We start from the raw sequence: 19,691 nt of genomic DNA on the forward strand, positions 1-19,691 counted from the left end.
CAATGATCAACAACCAACTTAACAGAGTTTGAATATTTTTTTAAGAATAACTTGCAAATATTGTACAATCCAGGTGTGCAAAGCTCTTAGAGACTTACCCAGGAAGACTCACAGGTGTAATGGCTGCCAATGGTGATTCTAACATGTATTGACTCAGGGGGTTTAATACTTTTTATTTTTTTTATTTTACCTTTATTTAACTAGGCAAGTCAGTTAAGAACAAATTCTAATTTACAATTTAACATGGACCACGCTGGGTCAACTGTGCTCCACCCTATCGGACTCCCAATCACGGCTGGATGTGATACAGCCTGGATTCGAATCAGGCACTGTAGTGACACCTCTTGCACCGAGAGCAGTGCCTTAGACCACTGTACTACTCGGATGTATTAGTGTTTAATTGTTCATACATTTTGTACAAATGTTAGAATTTTCTTCTAATTTGACATTACAGAGTATATTGTGTAGATCGTTGACACAAAAACGTCAATTAAACCATTTTAATCCCACTTTGCAACACAACAAAATGTGGGTGTGAATACTTTCTGAAGGCACTATATCCATTTGAAGGTGTATTTATAAGTATTTTGTCAAATTCACTTACACTACCAGTCAAAAGTTTTAGAACACATCAAGGGTTTTTCTTTATTTTTACTATTTTCTACATTGTATAATAATAGTAAAGACACATATGGAATCATGTAGTAACCAAAAAAGTGTTAAACAAAACAAAATATATTGTATATTTGAGATTCTTCAAAAAGCCACCCTTCGCCTTGATGACAGCTCTGCACACTCTTGACATTCTCTCAACCAGCGTCATGAGGTCATGAGGAATGCATTTCAATTAACAGGTGTGCCTTGTTAAAAGTTAATTTGTGGAATTAATTTCCTTCTTAATGCATTTGAGCCAATCACTTGTGTTGTGACAAGGTAGGGGGTATAGATATTTGGCAAAAGACCAAGTCCATAATATAGCAAGAAAAGCTCAAATAAGCAAAGAGAAACGACAGTCCACCATTACTTTAAGAGATGAAGGTCAGTCAATTCGGAACATTTCAATAACTTTGAAAGTTTCTTCAAGTGCAGTCGCAAAAACCATCAAGTACTGTGATGAAACTGGCTCTCATGAGGACCGCCACAGGAAGGAAAACCCAGAGTTACCTCTGCTGCAGAGAATAAGTTCATTAGAGTTACCAGCCTCAGAAATTGCAGCCCAAATATATGCATCACAGAGTTCAAGTAAAAGACACATCTCAACATCAACTGTTCAGAGGAGACTGCGTGAATCAGGCCTTCATGGTGAAATTGCTGCAAATAAAAACCACTACTAAAGGACACCAATAATAAGAATAGACTTGCTTGGTCCAAGAAACATGAGCAACGGACATTAGACCAGTTGCTCCTTTGGTCTGGAGTCCAAAATGTGAGTTTTTTGGTTCCAACTGCCGTGTCTTTGAGAGACTAGGTGTGGATGAACGGATTATCTCTGTGTGTATATTTCCCACTGTAAAGCATGGAGGAGGAGGTGATATGGTGTGGGGGTGCTTTGCTGATGACACTGTCATCACACTTAACCAGCATAGCTACCACAGCATTCTGCAGAAATACGCCATCCATTCTAGTTTGGGCTTAGTGGCAGCATCATATGTTTTTCAACAGGACAATGACCCAACACACCTCCAGGCTATGTAAGGGCTATTTTACCAAGAAGGAGAGTGATGGAGTGATGCATCAGATGACCTGGCCTCCACAATCCCCCGACCTCACCCAAATTGAGATGGTTTGGTATGAGTTAGACCGCAGAATGAAGGAAAAGCAGCCAACAATTGCGCAGCATATGTGGGAACTCCTTCAAGACTGTTGGAATAGCATTCCAGGTGAAGCTGGTTGAGAGAATGCCAAGAGTGTGCAAAGCTGTCATCTAGACAAAGGGTGGCTATTTGAAGAATCTCAAATATAAAGTATATTTTGATTTGTTTAATTCTTTTTTTGGTTACTATATGATTCCATATGTGTTATTTCATAGTTATTTCTAATGTAGAAAATAGCAAAAATAAAGAAAACCCCTTGAATGGGTAGGTGTTCTAAAACTTTTGACCTGTAGTGTATATTATAGTGTATTTAATGTTTTTACATTTTTTAAGTTTACGCATGAAAATCTCCCCCCCCACCCCTATTTTCTTCCACCTTTCCTGTTATGATGAGAGGTTGGCATGTTTTGGGATCATGATCTTTGTGCATCTGCAACTTTGTCACTCATTATTATTCATTCATGATTATCCGTAATCATGGTAGCATTCACATTCTATTCTTATTTAAAATAAAAGTGAATCCAAAATGACACAATAGGCCTACATTGTTTACCATTCATATTGGGCTCAACATAATCTGAAACACAACCAAAAGATACTGCAAATGCATCCAAAAGTTTGTAGTCACAAGCTTGATGTAGTCATTGCATGCTAGGGATATGAGACCAAATCCGATACTTTGACTGAATGTAATACACTATAAGCAAATGTGTCCAAATACATAAGATACATAAATATATGCTAGATACATGCTAGATACATAAAGTGCATTAATTTATAAATGGTACAACAGATAGCCTATAGGAAAACACCCTCAAATAATAGCCAACAAGGCCAAGGCAAGCTTATGTCTGTTGTATTGAACACTCCGTTTGCCAAATGATGAAGACTTCTTAATGGTAATGCATCAATTTAAAGCCACTATTAAATACAAAACGGTTGTACCACTATCTCTTAAAATGCTCTCGTCTTTAATAAACACAAAAAAGCATGACGCTGCATGAAACGAAACACGTTTTTTGTTCGACTATTTCCGCCTTATTCGACTATTTCCGCCACGGTCTCCAGTCCCTCCATTTTGTTTTCTGTTGTTGGCAAGAGAACATTTCAGAAAACTGAGTTGTTTAGAAGGATTTTCTGGCAATGGACGGGTATGTAAAATCGGCCTTCTACGAAGCTTGTGTTTTTCTTGAATGAATGCTTCATGCGCGGCAATATATCTTTGATTAAAAGTAAGGTAGCTAACGTCAGATTCTAGCTAGGTTTTTTTTTTTTAGCTAGCTAGCGTTACCTTAGCTTGGTTAGCTACTGGTAGCTGCTAATTAACTCCTGGCTGACCCATGTCAGTGAACTGGGAGAGACCGATGGCAAGTTAGCGTTACCTATTTAGCTAACGATAGCTACGTAAACAAAGTATATTTTGTTTCCGAAACTGTTTAGTAGCCTGCTAATGTTAGCTAACTTACGTTAGGTAGTACATAGCTGAATAATACATTGCACAGTCCAACGTTAGCTACCTAGCTCTGGATAGTATTCCATGCGAGGGTGTGTCGTCCTCGCTTGTGCGTTGATCATTCATTGAATCCTTTGTTGATCGGAAATCTGGCTAATGTTAGCTGGCTATCAACTCAAAGTAGAAGTCGTCAACACCATTTAACGTTACCTAAAAATAAATCCTGGTTAACTTGAATTGCCATGCATGTTTCCCTTTTTATATGTGGTCAGATAATCAACGTGTATATGTTATAACTATGTGCTTGTGGAAAGAAACGTTTGGTTTTCTTTTTGTAGGTAGCCATGGCACTAGCCAGCTAAGTTGCGCATCTTACCATGGGTAACGTTAGCTATCTGGCTAGTGTTAGCTAACTTCCTATGCAAGCTGGAATCTACTTGAACGTTAGCTTACTAACGTTAGCTTGTTGGGTGACTGTGCTGCACAGAAAGTATCTGCAAATAACCTTACTGTTACTAGGTGACATTAGCTGGCTAGCTGCCGTCTCCATCCCGCGAGTTAACTAACTAGCCAGTTGAACTGTAGCTGGCTAGATAAGCAGCATGCTCTGTATGGTGGAAAGATTATGCTTAGCTAATCAGTATGTTCCCTCTCTTTTTCAGTATTGGAGATGTTGCAGTTGGCGTAAAGGTAAGCCTCAGTCCAGTGCCCTCTCTAGGGCAAAGGTTATAGATGCTTCGAAACATCTAAAATTCTCTCTCATTTACTATGGCAATGCAAAACTCATTTTTCTTGACCAGCTTAGTTGTTACATTATGCTAACTACATCCCGAATAACACCTTGGTCAAGGTTTGCCTCCATCCAGTTTTAGACCCCTATGTTACACGTTGTGGGCAGATGCCTTACACGGGGGACACAACTCAAATTTGCAACCCGACCATTTACTACAATTAATACAAACTAAAGTGCTTTGTGTACATGGCACAGCTTTTCAAGTCAGAATCTGCACACAGAATCCTAAATGTAGCCTCCTACTGTTGAGAGAGCATGTGGTATTGGATGAGGCTACATTTGGAAGAAAGATGAGGCTACATTTCAAATTGTAATTTCTAGCTTTTATGATATTAGAACAACCGTAATTAGATAGGACCAACTTATGTCCATTCTGTTTAGTGAGAAATGTGTTCTTTTATAAATGCATCCTGATCCTGTACCCTCCTAACACAGTTTGTCCAACAACCGCAGTTCCGTTTGGTGCAAAACTAAGTTAACTCTTCTGCTAAAGGAATGACTCTTAAAAACAAGCAGTCCTTTGATAGTATTATTGGGCTTTGCCTCTGTGTTTTTCATCAATATTTAATGTCCAAAAGAAACTTTGCTTTGAGAAACATTCCCTGCCCTGGTGTGAGTTAGGTCTAGTTGTCACATTTTAAGTCAAAGACAACTTTATTATCTGGAATGTATTTGTGGACTCTGGCCCTACGGGAGCACTCCATATCTAATTTATCACATCTATAAAACATGTTGGCGATAAAGAACATTTCGTTCAAATTCACTCGCAGACAAAAGAGAAAAAGACTAAGACCCGGGCCTATTCTATAGTTGGGTCTGTAATGGCTCCAGGCCTCGCTGTCCCATCTGTCAGTTTTAGCGGTGCTCAGAGTACGTCAGCCAGCAACTGCAGCCCAGCGGACAGAGGACAGCGCCGAGCCTTCAGGGAGCGCTGGGGAGCTCCAGATGAAATGACATGTCTGATATCTTGAGACTCCATGAGATTAAACCGACCGACACTAGAAAAAAAACTAAATGAGGGGCGATTCTTGGTGTTATGTCCTCCCTCCGTTTCCTCAAACTGTCCAGGGAGAGACTTATTTCATTGTGGTCTTTCAGGGGCTCTGCTCACTGCAAATGGAAGGTCTCTTCTTGGAGAGCCATGCCTTTATTTCACTTTCACTCTTTCTCGCTCTTTGTTTCCTTTCTTTCTTTCTCCAGAGAGGATCAGATGAGCTGCTGTCAAGCAGTCTCTACAACAGTGGCTCTGACATGAGCAGTATCAGTGGTAAGTTGGTGTGGTCCTAATTTTTCTTTTTCCTCTTTGCCATCCCTCTCTTAATGGAATTTGCATACGTCATTTGATCGGCATCCACCGGCATTAAAAGAAATGAAAGGATTAATGAATGTTTGAAAGTTGAACGGCTGTATTAGTGGATGTCTTCCTCACGGGAGGTGTTTCAGTATCTGATAAACCTAGTGCGCCTCTGTAGGTGGGCACACGCATGCTTGCATGTGATTGGAATAGAGATGCTGCCTGCTGTGCATTTCAATAGGCTATATCTCTTCAGAGCATTGCTGTAATGCCTTAAAGAGAAAATATAGTAGCCTGAGAAAGCTACTGTATTGCTCCCTTTGTTTTTAATTTTCTTTTCCACAGGTCCAAATCCATATCTTGAAATCCTCAACATCGAGTAAAATTGTCACATGCAATACAACAGGTAGACCTTAACGTGAAATGCTTACTTTACAAGTCTTTAACCAGCAATGCAGTTCAAGAAATGGAGTTAATTAAAACGTTTTTTTAAATCACATCAAGAAAATTACATAATAACAGGCGGTAACGGGGGTACTGGTATCAGGGGATACTGGTACAGAGTCAATGTGCGGGGGTACAGGTTAGTCGAGGTCATTTGTAAAGTGACTAGGCATAGATAATAAACAGCGAGTAGCAGCAGTGAAGGGGGGGGGGGTCGTCAATGTAAATACTTTGTTTGGCCATGTTATTTATTGTTCAGCAGTCTTATGGCTTGGGGGTAGAAGCTGTTAAGGGGCCTTTTGGTCCTAGACTTGGCGATCCGGTACCGCTTGCCGTATGACTTGGGTGACTGGAGTCTTTGACAATTTTTTGGGGCCTTCCTCTGACACCGCCTAGTGTATATAGGTCCTGGATGTCAGGAAGCGTGGCCCCAGTGAAGTGCTGTACGCACAGCCCTCTGTAGCGCCTTGCGGTCAGATGCCGAGCGGTTGCCATACCAGGCGGTGATGCAACCGGTCAGGATGCTCTCGACAGTGCCGCTGTAGAACTTTTTGAGTATCTGGGGACCCATGCCCAATCATTTAAGTCTGCTGAGGGGGAAAAAGGTGTTGTCGTGCCCCCTTCACGGCTGTCTTGGTGTGTTTGGACCATGATAGTTTGTTGGTGGTGTGGACACCAAGGAACATAACTCTCAATCTGTTCCTCTTCAGCCCCGCCCATGTTAATGGGGGCCTGTTCGGCCCACCTTTTCCTATAGTCCACGGTCAGCTCCTTTGTCTTGCTCACATTGAGGGAGAGGTTGTTGTCCTGGCACCACACTACCAGGTCTCTGACCTCCTCCCTATAGGCTGTCTCATAGTTGTCGGTCATCAGGCCTATCACTGTTGTGTTGTCAGCAAACTTAATGATGGTGTGTGAGTCTTGGCCACGCAGTTGTTGGTAAACAGGGAGTACATGAGAGGACCAAGCACGCATCCCTGAGGGGTCCCAGTGTTGAGGATCAGCGTGGCAGGCGTGTTGTTGCCTACCCTTACCACCCGGGGACGGCCTGCCAGGAAGTCCAGGATTCAGTTGCAGAGGGAGGTGTTTAGTCCCAGGGTTCTTAGCTTAGTGATGAGCTTTATGGGCTTTGTGGTGTTGATGCAGAAACGCTGAGTCAATGAACAGCATTCTCACATGGGTGTTCCTTTTGTCCAGGTGGGAAAGGCAGTGTCGAGTGCGATTGAAACTGAGTCATCTGTTGGGGCGGTATTTGAATTGGAGTGCGTCTAGGGTTTCCATTATGATGGTGTTGATGTGAGCCATGACTACCGACGTGAGTGCTACAGGCGGTAATCATTTAGGCAGGTTACCTTCGCTTTCTTAGGCCCAGGGTTTATGGTGGTCTGTCTGTAATACCTGAAAATGTCAGTGAAGACACTTGCCAGTTGGGCCGCGCATGCTTTGAGTATACGTCCTGGTAATCGGTCTGGCCCTGCGGCTTTGTGAACATTGACCAGTTTAAAGGGCTTGCTCACATCGAATATGGGGAGCGTGATCACACAGCTGCCTGGAACAGCTGGTGCTCTCGTGCATGCTCCAGTGTTACTTGCCTCCAAGCGAGCATAAAGGGCATTTAGCTCGTCTGGTAGGCTCACTTCACTTGGCAGCTCGCGGCTGGGTTTCCCTTTCTAGTACGTAATATTGACGAGTGTCAGCCGGTGTAGTAGGATTCAATCTTAGTCCTGTATTGACGCTATGCCTGTTTAAGGGTTTGTCTGAGAGCATAGCGGAATTTCGTATACGCGTCCGGATTAGTGTCCCGCTCCTTGAAAACAGTAGCTCTAGCCTTTGGCTCGGTGTGGATGTTGCCTGTATCCATGGCTTCTGGTTGGGAAATGTACGTACGTCACTGTGGGGACGACGTTGTTGTCAAACACTTTTTGATGAAGCTGATGCCTGAGGTGGTATACTCCTCAATGCCATTGGAGGAATCCCGGAACATATTCCAGTCTGTGCTAGCAAAACATTCCTGTAGTGTCCGCGTCATCTCATCACTTCCATGTTGAGCGAGTCATTGGTACTTCCTGCTTTAGTTTTTTCTTGTAAGCCGGAATCAGGAGGATTTAATTATGGTCAGATTTGCCAAATGGAGAGCCTTTACGTGTCTGTGTGTGTGGAGTAAAGGTCGTCCAGAGTTATATATATTTTTTTCCCCTTTCCTTTGGTTGCACGTGTGACATGCAGGTAGAAATGAGGTAAAGTGGTGGTGGTATTCTACCTTAGTCGAGCAATAACTCAAGGCTTCTTTAATATTAGACACGAACCAGCAGTTATTGTCAAATAGACACAGACCCCTGACCCTTGTCTTACTAGACGTAGCTGCTCTGTCCTGCCGATGCACAGAGGAGCTAGCCAGCTTTGTGTTATCCGTGTCGTCGTTCAGCCACATCTCGTTGAAACATAAGATATTACCGTTTTTAATGTCTAATTGGTAGTATAGTCTCATTCGTAATTTGTTTTCCAATGATTGCACTTTGGCCAATAATTTGGACTGTAGTAGTGGTTTACTTACTCGTCTGCAAATTCTTACAAGGCCCCCACCCAACCTCTGTCTTTTCTTCTATAGTTGTAATAATCACTACAGACCCTGGTTCGATTCCAGGCTATATCACAACCACAATCATTGTGCGCCTTAAGTTGTTTGTGTGCGTTCTGGCGGGCAGATTGAGAGCAGAGCAGGAGACCAATTTACATTGTGACGGATAGAATAAAATATGACTTTTATTGTCTATCTAGATGGTACGTCCAACGGGAGTGACAGTAAAAAACTGAGAGTGGAAGACAGGATGGAGGCTCCTCCTTCTCGTGTGTTGCACATCAGAAAACTGCCCAACGAAACTTCAGAAACGGAGGTCATTGCCCTGGGGTTACCTTTCGGGAAGGTCACCAATATCCTGACTCTGAAGGGAAAAAACCAGGTGAGTGGGCCCAGAACAATTCTGCAGCCATTTTAGATTTTGTTCCCTGCCGTGTCCTGCCAAATGTCTATTTTTCGGTGAGTGGTCAGTGGGAGATGTTTGGCTCTTGCCCCTTAGATTCCTTTCTTGTGCGACCTCTTTGTCTGAGTGACTCCTAATTGCCTGTGTTTTAATCCATTGGTATTCCATCTCAAACTTGCCATTAGGATTTTAAAACATTGGCTGTGTTTTTCTGAAATGAATGTCATGGTCACATTGATGTTTTCATAGTGAATTGTTAAGTTTCCTTGCTTTGTGTCCCTGTATAGTGTCTTACAATACAGAAATGATAAAGTTTAGATTAATTTTATATAACTATAATTTCTGTATCATAAGACTCCATAGAATGACATTGGGTATCTATCCCAACAGAACTCTAATTTCTCTTTTTGTCCATTGGTCCTCAGGCTTTCTTGGAGCTGGGGACAGAGGAAGCGGCAATTACTATGGTCAACTACTACTCTACTGTGACACCGCATGTTCGTAATGTCCCCGTATTCATCCAGTACTCCAACCACAAAGAACTCAAAACGGACGCCGGAAACCAGCGGGCCCAGGCGGTCCTGCAGGCGGTGTCAGCGGTCCAAGGAGGCGGTACCCCTACATCGGGTTCAGATCTGGCTCTAACAGCTGCATCCAGCCCTGTGCTCAGAATAATCATTGACAACATGTTCTACCCTGTCACTCTGGATGTGCTGCAGCAGGTACCCTCACAACTTCACATTTTTGTGTCGGAGAGCAGGTTTATGAATGCAATATACATTTTCTTGTGGGTATGCTCCATTTTTTTTGTACATTGTACATTTTTTTCGTCTGCCCTAATCTCGTTGTGGAAATTAGGGAGTTTTTAGGGTTTTTAAAAAAAGTAAAATGTTATTTTTTTAATGGTGGTTTAATATGTCTGATAGTCAAACATCAGCTATGTTGTTGACGTATTTTAAACACATTTCCTGTTTTTTCCATCTGTTAGATCTTCTCAAAGTTCGGCACGGTCATGAAGATAATCACATTCACTAAGAACAATCAGTTCCAGGCCCTGCTGCAGTTCAACGACCCATCTACCGCACAGCAAGCCAAAATTGTGAGTAGTCCTAGAGATGATAATAAATACATGGGTATGATAGAGCGTTTTTCTAAGAACCACAGAGTAAGAGCGACTGTGATACCTCGTGCAGACCTCTCATAGCACCTCAAGAGTTCATAATGACGTTTTAGTAATTCGACATGCGCTCTTATCCAGAACGACTTACTTTAGTGAGTGTATACATTTTCGTACTGGTCCCCTGTGGGAATCAAACCCCCAACCCTGGTGTTGTAAGCGCCATGCACTACCAACTGGGCCACAAGGGACCGTGAAATTAACTGAGTTGTACAATTTCATTACTCGTTGGTGTATTTGTACACTTCTCTCGCTGTTTCTATTGTGAGAGCACTGCTGAGTAAGGTTTCCACGTGCAAATAAACCTGAAACTTGTTTCCATTATTACTCAGGCCCTGGATGGTCAGAACATCTACAACTCGTGCTGTACGCTCCGCATCGATTACTCCAAGCTGGTCAACCTGAATGTCAAGTACAACAACGACAAGAGCCGTGACTACACCCGGCCAGAGCTCCCCGCCGGGGATGGACAGCCTGCCATGGACCCCAACATGGCTGCTGCCTTTCAAGGCAAGGACTCCAACTCTCTGCTTGGTAAGATCCCAGGTAGATCCCTCTCTTTTCCTTTCTCTTTCCTCTTAATGTCTTCTTTTGGGGCTCTTGGGGTTGGGAGGTGTTGGATGCTCAACACTGGTTTAGGGACTAGCTCTGCTTTCTGTATCTCTGGTGCTGTGGGGTCTATTTGTCTATCTCTGCTCATGTCTGTCAATTTCATCCTTCTCCTATGTCCAGTAGGGTGGGGCAGTATCCAAATGTTCTGTATACGCTATTGCCGGAATTGCACAAAAGGGGTGCTGTTTAATTTTTAGCACAAAACAATTTAGGCAACAGGGATCTTGATCCGGTAGGGGATTGAATGTCTATGCTGTACCGAAGCTTGATCTTGATATTTATCCACTTAGCTAGCAAGTTAGCAAACCAAATGCATAGCCTGAGACCTGAGCTGGATGTCATTTATTTGACACATTTTCTATTTCTTAGTTAGAATAAAAAGAAGTGTATTTAACTAGGCAAGTCAGTCCTTTAGACCGCTGTGCCACTCGGGAGCCCACAGTGGCATTATAAGCAGTGGTATAGCTAGCATTGTAAATCAAACATTTACATTTTCGAACTGATCCCCCATGGGAAATGAACCCGCAACCCTGGCATGGCAAGCGACATGCTCTACCAACTGAGTTACACATCTGGGACGCCTGTATTTCGAAAAATGTACGGAATATTGCCCACGCCTAATGTCCAGTGTCAGGTGGAATCACTCTTGCTGTGCCTGTCTGCCAGGGAAAGTACATTTTGTTTTACCACAACCGGGGTTCTGGGTGGGTGGGGTTTGCACATCATAGACCATTCCATTGGTCCTAAAGTGAAATCTCCACCCACACTGGGCCCTGGGTGAGCCAAATGCGCCCTCGGGGTCTTGTTGGGTCTAAGTCCTGATCCCTCTAACCCAGTTATCTCCAAAGGTCGGCCGCGAACTAACAGTAGCTCGCAGCCCACCTATGAGTAGCTTGCCATGCAATTCACATGTTCCCACCGCAAACTGTCGTAAACTAATCAGACACCTCAAGCTCCCAGCTACTATCTAATCAACGCATCATTGACATTATCCCACCATAGTTAGTGTTAGCCACTATTGGCTTAAAAAGCTTAAGCTATCTGTAATATTGCCCGTCTGTGTGGTGCGTGAAGCCAGTTGATGTGATACCTGTCTTGTGGGTTGACAGAATTTTTTTCCTCAATCTCCTCAATTAACCGTTAACTGCAAAGCAGGCTTACCTGGCAGCAGTATATCATGAGTAAGTATATCATTTGTATCCATAATTTTGTTATTTGCAAACTTTGCCATGAAATGGGCAGCGGCAATGCGGAACCATCACTATGCATGCACGTCGGGCACATTCCTCACTCGCTAGATACGTAATTAAAGGACCAGATGCGCTATTAAAGGGAAATTGCACAAAAAATACAGTACCAGTCAAGTTTGGACATCTACTCAGCATATGTGGGAACTCCTTCGAGGCCTTGGAAAGCTGGTTGAGAGAATGCCACGAGCGTGCAAAGCTGTCAAGGCAAATGGTGGCTACTTTGAAGAATCTCAAATATTAAATCTATTTTGATTTAACACTTTTTTTTTTTTGGTTACATGATTCCATATGTGTTATTTCATAGTTCTGATGTCTTCACTATTATTATACAATGTAGAAAATAGTCAAAATAATGAAAAACCCTTGAATGAGTATGTTTGTCCAAACTTTTGACTGGTACTGTTTTCTTCCAGACCCTGAGAAAACGTTTCCTGGTGTGATTTAACAGTTGACATGGACGCAGAACATTCAATTTCGTTGTTTCTCTAGGAACAATTTTAATTTTGAGAGTGAAAAACAAATCTAAGACCAAGACACAACTGGGAACATAATTTGGGAGGATATGAAATGTTTCTTGAAAAAATCCGATTTTACGGGGCCCCCCTTTTTGAGTTGTTTATGGACCATTATTTGACCAGCTATATTGACAGAACGGTGCGCTACTTTCTCTGGTACTCTAAGGACAGCAGGGACCCCTGCTCTAACCTCTGACCTCTCTCCAGGTGCGCTGAGCCCGCTGAATGCTGCGGCGGCGGCGGCGGCTGCTGCAGGGAGGGTGGCTCTGTCTGGTCACTCTGGCTCCAGCGGCGTGCTCCTGGCCTCCAACCTCAATGAAGAGGTCAGTACTGTTCTACCTACCTTCCCATCCAGACATGGACCTAACCCCTCTCACATGCCTAACACACATGCTCTGGTTTCTATTGTTCTCTTTCCCTCTTTCTCTCTCGCTCTCTCTGCCTCTCCATGATGTCCAAGTCTGCCAGTGCAGACTGAGCCCCTCTCGCTCTCTTTAAAGATGGGGGGGGGGGGGGACTAGTTTTCTCTAAGCTTTCCTCTCTGGCTCATATGAAAGATCATATGATGACTTTGTATTGTCTGAATCACTCTCACTGCTCTTCTCTCCTTTCTCATTTTGCCATACTGAAAAAACGTAACCATCTCTTTCCTCTCTGCTCTCATCTCCTAACTTGATCTCTCTGTCTGCCTGTCTTGTATGAAATCTCTATGGAGAGGACCTTATATTTCAGATACTATGACTCTGTTATTACTTCCCACACTCTCAACATGTACAGTACCAGTCAAAAGTTTGGATTTTTTTTTATTTTTTTTACTGTTTTCTACATTGTAGAATAATAGTGAAGACATAAACTATGAAATGACACGTATGGAATCATGTTGTAACTAAAGTGTTAAACAAACCACCCTTTGCCTTGATGACAGCTCTGCACACTCGTGGCATTCTCTCAACCAGCTTAATGAGGAATGCTTTTCCAGCAGTATTGGAGTTCCCGCATACGCTGAGCACTTGTTGGCTGCTTTTCCTTCACTCTGTGGTCCAACTCATCTCAAACAATCCAATTGGGATGAGGTTGGGTGATTGTGGAGGCCAGGTCATCTGATGCAGCACCCCATCACTCTCCCCTGTCAAATAGCTCTTACACAGCCTCGAGGTGTGTGTTGGGTCATTGTCCTGTTGAAAAACAAATGATTGTCCCACTAAGCGCAAACCAGATGGAATGTGAATTGCTGCAGAATGCTGTGGTCGCCATGCTGGTTAAGTGTGCCTTGAATTCTAAATAAAGCATCCCCACACCATCACACCACCTCCTCCATGCTTCACGATGGGAACTACATGCGGAGAGCATCCGTTCACATCCTCTGCGTCTCCCAAAAACACGGTGGTTAGAACAAAATATCTCAAATTTGGACCAATTTCTACCCGTCTAATGTCCATTGCATGTGTTTCTTGGCCCAAGCAAATCTATTTTTATTGGTGTCCTTTGGTAGTGGTTTCTTTGCAGCAATTCGACCATGAAGGCTTGATTCACTCACTCCTCCGAACAGTTGATGTTGAGATGTGTCTGTTACTTGAACTCTGAAGCAAGTCCTCATGAGAGCCAGTTTCATCATAGTGCTTGATGGTTTTTGCGACTGCACTTTTAAAAGTCTTGAATTTTTTTCGATTTGGCTGACCATGTCTTAAAGTCAAGAGACTGTTTTTCTTTGCTAATTTTTACCAAATACTTCTATCTTCTCAATCTTCTCTATACCACCCCTACTTTGTTACAACACAAGTGATTGGCTCAAACGCATTAAGAAGGAAGAAATTCCACAAATTAACTGGCACGCCTGTTAATTGAAATGCTTTCCAGTTGACTACCGCATGACGCTGGTTGAGAGAATGCCAAGGGTGGCTACTTTGAAAAATATTAAATATATTTAGTTTTTCTTTTAACACTTCTTTTTGGTTTGCTATTATTCTACAATGGAGAACATAGGAAAACCCTTTGAGTTGCTATGTCCAGACTTTTGACTGGTACTGGTCTGTGGGCCCAAACATGATCGTTGAATGCCATAACTCAGGTGGTTTTATGTCTTGTCTCAACATTTGAGTGCATGGTCTTTGGACAAATTTGATTCACTTCATACCCTTTAACACATTTCAGTTAATCTCCTTGGCCCCGTTTTAAAAAAGCTATCCATCTGGATTTTGCCTGTCGGATAGGATTAAATGCATAGAAATAGAACAGACCAATTATTGACTTGAATGGGAACTTCCATTCTATTTAATCCTATCCGGATAGATACCTTTTTGAAAAACTGGGCCCTGAACTTCAAGCTTTAGCCTACTGCATGTCCTTTTGTTTCTTCATTGCGAGGCTATTACTCCTATGATTATGATTTGACATTGAATGTACCTTGCCCATGTTTGTCCAGGGGGTGATTACATTTGGCACAATTTATTTGCTTGTTTAGTTCTAAGTACATGAACCGGCCATTTTCTGACCAAACTCCTGCATTTCCAGTGTACTGACCTGTGTTTATTTTTGTCCCCCTCCCTCACTTTGTTTTAATATTTGCATTTGCTCCTCCCTCCCACTTCTCTCTCTCCCCCCCACCCCCCCATCTATTCCCCTTGCTTCATCCATCACTGTAACCCCACTGTTCATGATTGGTGCTTGAACAAAACCAACCCGTTCCCCTGGACCAACCGTATTCCCAAATTAACTGAACCATACTCCATGACCACCTTCACCATTCTACGGGAAACCACCCTCCTCCGTTATGGATGATCTGTCCATCTCCGCTACGCTCTCTACCTCCGCTCCGACTCTTCTACCTCTCTACCTGTCTTCCGCTGCTTGCTCTTCTCTCCTTCTAAAGATGGTTACGCCCCAAAGTCTGTTTACTCTCTTCGGTATGTTATTGTTAGCTCTCTACCACTCGCTTTTGTTGTTGCTTATTTCTGTTAAGAGACATTTTATTTTATTTCCTTACACTGTAACTGGTTTGGATTGTAGTTTTTAGGAATAGGTTATTCTGCCACATTGGTTTGGTTATCTCAATCTCTCGTTTCGGCTATTGAAATTGATCCATCCATAGATTTGTTCAAATGCATGCTAAATTGATTTGGCATGTACTGTAGTTTGATTGGCTAAACATCTCACAGAGCTTGTTAACTTCTCTATTTGAGGGTTTCCTCTGTCTGACCTTTACAGACACACGCCTCCATTTAATTCTGATGAATGATCTCAAGCCTACTGTCTCTATCTAGCCTCTTTCTCTCTCTGTCTTGCCTTAACCTTCCCTCTATCTCCAGCGCTAACTGTTTTCCTCACTGTCTCCTCTTCCTCCTCGCCCTCCTCTCGTCTGCTCATGGCTTTAACACAGGGGTCTATGGGGACACCCAGAGGGTGAAGATTCTTTACAATAAGAAGGACAGTGCTCTGATACAGATGGCCGATGCCAGTCAGGCCCAGCTAGGTAAGATTCTCCTCCATTTCCCCAACTGTCAACTCCCATGTTAACCGGCTGACTTAAAAGGATTTTAAATATTATTCAGTTTCCCATGTTCTCAAGTGGCAAATAAGAATATTTGTTTTATTTTCTTGATGTAACCTGGATAAATAAATGTTAAATGAACTAAAATTGGATAGGATAAACATCCTCACAAGGGCATTTGTTTTTTCGGGAACATTACAGCTGGATAAAACAAACCATACACACTTAATACAAATCCAATCTGCTTCCAGCGATGAGTCACCTGAACGGTCAGAAGATGTATGGGAAGGTCATCAGGGTGGCTCTGTCCAAGCACACCTCAGTGCAGCTGCCCAGGGATGGACTGGATGACCAGGGCCTTACCAAGGACTTCACCAACTCCCCCCTGCACCGCTTCAAGAAGCCCGGCTCCAAGAACTTTCAGAACATCTTCCCTCCCTCCACCACCCTTCACCTCTCCAACATCCCGTAAGTCTATGTCATGGCCCCTAGACTAGACACTCAGCAGATCCTGTGTCTGTCAGTGTAGCCCCTGATCCAAGGTCAGTTTTGCGGTTTCTCACTCAACGGTATTTGGGGAGGGTAATCTGATCCCAGGTCTGTGCTGACTAAGGGAAACGTCTATACCTGGAAAGAAAGTAAAGGGAACCCTATGGTCTGGGTTGGCTGTCTTTTGTTGGAATGCTAAGTTCACTTGTTTCGACAGAACGGACGTAACTGAAGAAGACCTGAGACTACTGTTCTCCAATGCCGGGGGCACTGTGAACGCATTCAAGTTTTTCCAGTAAGTATTTTATTTTTCTTTACCGCTATAATAATGTAACTGCGCTACAGTTCTTGATTTGGTTGTGAATTCATTTCTTTAGCTCTGTGGCTAGCTCCAGGGTGCTACACTGACTGACCCTGTGTAACTCAAATATGTGCATGTTTGTGTGGGCTTTTTGAGATCAGAGAATAATATAAATTCTGATGTAACAGTGGGACAAATAAACCATCTTGTCTTCTTCCCAGGGATCACAAAATGGCGCTGCTCCAGATGTCGACGGTGGAAGAGGCCATCCAGGGTCTGATCGACCTCCACAACTACAACATGGGTGACAACCACCACCTGAGAGTGTCCTTCTCCAAATCCTCCATCTAAACCAGCATAATGATCCTCCACAATATCCATCGCTTTCTGTTTCCAAATGGCCTTTGGCTGCCGTTCGTTTATCCGGTTCACTCTTTCCAGACGGGGGGGGACCACATTTTGACCTCATTGTAGTTCTTTCTATTTTTGTCTTTCTACGTGTTATCAGTCATTCCTTCAGAGAACCAGAAACTAAAATGTGTATTAAAAAAAAAAGTTGTTGTACTTGTATGTTTTTGAGGGTGTTTTACCCCCTTCACCTGACCCCTGTGTAAGTCCCATATTCCATTTGTATGATAGGCAAACCATTTTCTTTTTCCATCTTCTTATGAAGGGTGGATGAATGGACTTTGGTGTCTCTTTATGATTAGTTATATAAGATATGTGCCTTACCTGACAATATCAACTCTTTTTACATTTAAATATTTACACGAATCCCTGCAGTCAGATTTTGAGGCACATTCATTTTGATGTGTAAGATTAGTTCAAAACATGATTTCTGTTCTCCCATGTGTCTGTGCAGTTTGAACTGCCGCCACCCCAAAAAACGTCCCCTTTTTTGTTGTAGGTGTTGAGTTTGTGCTAGATTTTATTTTGTTAGTCACTAGTTGTGGAGTGGGGAACCATATGAGATTGAAGTTGAATCAGACTTTTTACATCTGTTTTTTTTGTGCTAACTTGGACCACCATGCTTGAGTTTCCATCTGTATGATTATTTTAACTGTTTGATTCCACAGGTCATCCATTTACTAAAATAGTCCATGTTGCTGTTCTTTAGGTGTTAGGTTTTTTTTGGGGGGGGGGGTGTACATGGGTAGAAGTTGAGTGGTTTCCTAAGCATGTACTGCCTGGTCTAGTTATTGGAATTAAAAGTTGGTAGTACTTTATTCATTTGAACTGTACTTCATAACTGTCATTGTCCTACAGGTGATGAAACGAATGTCATGGCGATTATTATGAAGTACAGTTTAAATGAAGTGTTACGAGATCTGCTGTTGCATGCGTTTTAGAAGAGTATCTGTAGTGACGTCAACGTGTTGCAGTTTACTGATGAGGGTTGGGACCAAAGTGTATGTGCCTTTTTTGTTTTTAGTTTTAATTTACATCTCATCGCCAAGGAAAGGAACAATATTTTAGTGAACCGCTGATATATTTTGTATATCTGAACAAATAAGATACAGGACCTGATTCAGAATCAACAACCTTCATTCCTTCTATGGTTATTTTAAGCTGATCTACATGTAATACCCACAATAGTTTGAAGAATCCCACAACCTCAACTTCCTAGAAAACGAGATTGTTTTTCAAGATAAGTCATGTATATTTTCTATCAGTTACATTTTTACAGCTCTAGAAATGTAATATTCAGATATAGTTTGGAAGCGGCACAATTAAAATAATTTTCTAACAAATTGGGATATTTGGTCTGACTTAGTTGTTTTGAGATATTTTTTTCTCCACTTTTTATCTTCTCTCTTGTGTGTACTTTACTTTACCTGTGTAGCATGCTCAATAAACTCTTCTGTAGCTCTGTATACACCTCTTCTGTCTCTGTCTACAGCTTGCTCATCTTTCTTCTCCGGTCTCACCTCACTAGGTTTCTGATATCAGGTATATTCTGTCCCAGGGTGGGAAAGGAAAGGCACCAAGACAAGTGGGTAATTCAATTATCTGAACAAAATAAATGAACAATTTGAAGTTTGCTTCTGGCAGATTAAACCCCCTGGTTATGAACTTGTTCGGTCTCCTCTTCCTGTAGATCGAATACACTAACCAGTCTCTGGGACACACTTTTTAAAATCCATATATAGTCTTCTCTTTCTGCACTATAAGGGCATCTGTCACTAAATGCTCATAACCAATGGAATCCGCTGCATACCGCACTAATCCAATGCCACCATTTTATCTAGACCAACTAACATACTGTGTGTGGGTATACTGTGTCAGTTACTACCATCTGGAGTAATCTGGGTAATATCATTCCATTCTGAGGCCATAGGGGGGGAAAGCATGTCTAACATCCATTGACCAATAACTCATGTTTCTGGTCATGAAATGTTTTAATGTCTAGTCTATGGCAGTCTGTTTATTATAGTCTCAACGCATTTCTGTACTTGACCAGTGGCTGCTGTATTTGCAGTGCCGTTATTGAGTCAGTTCATCGGCATGGGCTGTACAATGATGGACGCCCTGTCTGTGACTGTCTGATGAAGACGATTCTCCAGCCCCGCTCTGGAGTTGAAACGCGGGGCCGGTGTGATTCATCATGGCCTAGTCCTAGATTGACTACCACCATACCGGTACTCCCAGTCCACGCTGCTGTTATTTTGCACACTTAAATGAAAGCGCTTGTGTTCTCCATCTACCTTTATAAACACAAAATACATGATAAATCAGCAGGCGGACGACCCAGACCGAATCAATAGCTCGTCTAGCCCCAATGCATCACGAGACATCTGTATCCACTCTCCATCACCCAGTCAACAAGATGGGCGCTGTTCTATTTTTTCCCCTCTCTGAGCGGTGTGGCTAAGAAGTTCTTGTTGGAGTTGAATATAGTGTTACTCTGTCCTGTGCAAGTTCCAGTAATGTCAAAATGTTTCTGTTGTCAGTGAAGCTCAAATTTGTGTAATTTTGTAATATTTTATACCGCAACCATTTAGTAATCCAAAGTTTGTGGGTTCAAGTCGCACCAGGGACAATTGTAGAATGTTAGATAACCCTTTTCCTAACCTTATCCTA

General features: G+C 42.5%; 1 protein-coding gene across 2 annotated transcripts; it reads left to right on the forward strand.

Annotated features, from left to right (window-relative positions):
- Positions 1 to 2,841: 2,841 nt before the first annotated feature.
- ptbp2a (polypyrimidine tract binding protein 2a) lies at positions 2,842 to 18,484 on the forward strand. 2 transcript variants are annotated; one of them, XM_021620520.2, is made up of 13 exons: positions 2,842 to 2,965; positions 3,930 to 3,957; positions 5,261 to 5,327; positions 8,577 to 8,758; positions 9,205 to 9,501; positions 9,768 to 9,878; positions 10,289 to 10,502; positions 12,541 to 12,656; positions 15,203 to 15,236; positions 15,710 to 15,802; positions 16,072 to 16,288; positions 16,527 to 16,604; positions 16,832 to 18,484. In XM_021620520.2, exons 1-13 carry the CDS (start codon positions 2,958 to 2,960, stop codon positions 16,959 to 16,961), a joined length of 1,575 nt encoding a protein of 524 aa, XP_021476195.1. In that variant the 5' UTR covers positions 2,842 to 2,957; the 3' UTR covers positions 16,962 to 18,484. The 2 variants fall into 2 exon arrangements, with proteins under 2 accessions (XP_021476195.1, XP_021476196.1); XM_021620521.2 differs by having other exon boundaries at positions 10,289 to 10,490.
- The last annotated feature ends 1,207 nt before the right edge of the window (positions 18,485 to 19,691 follow it).

The sequence above is a fragment of the Oncorhynchus mykiss genome, chromosome 11, assembly GCF_013265735.2.
Source record: "Oncorhynchus mykiss isolate Arlee chromosome 11, USDA_OmykA_1.1, whole genome shotgun sequence".
Taxonomy (NCBI): Eukaryota; Metazoa; Chordata; class Actinopteri; order Salmoniformes; family Salmonidae; genus Oncorhynchus; species Oncorhynchus mykiss.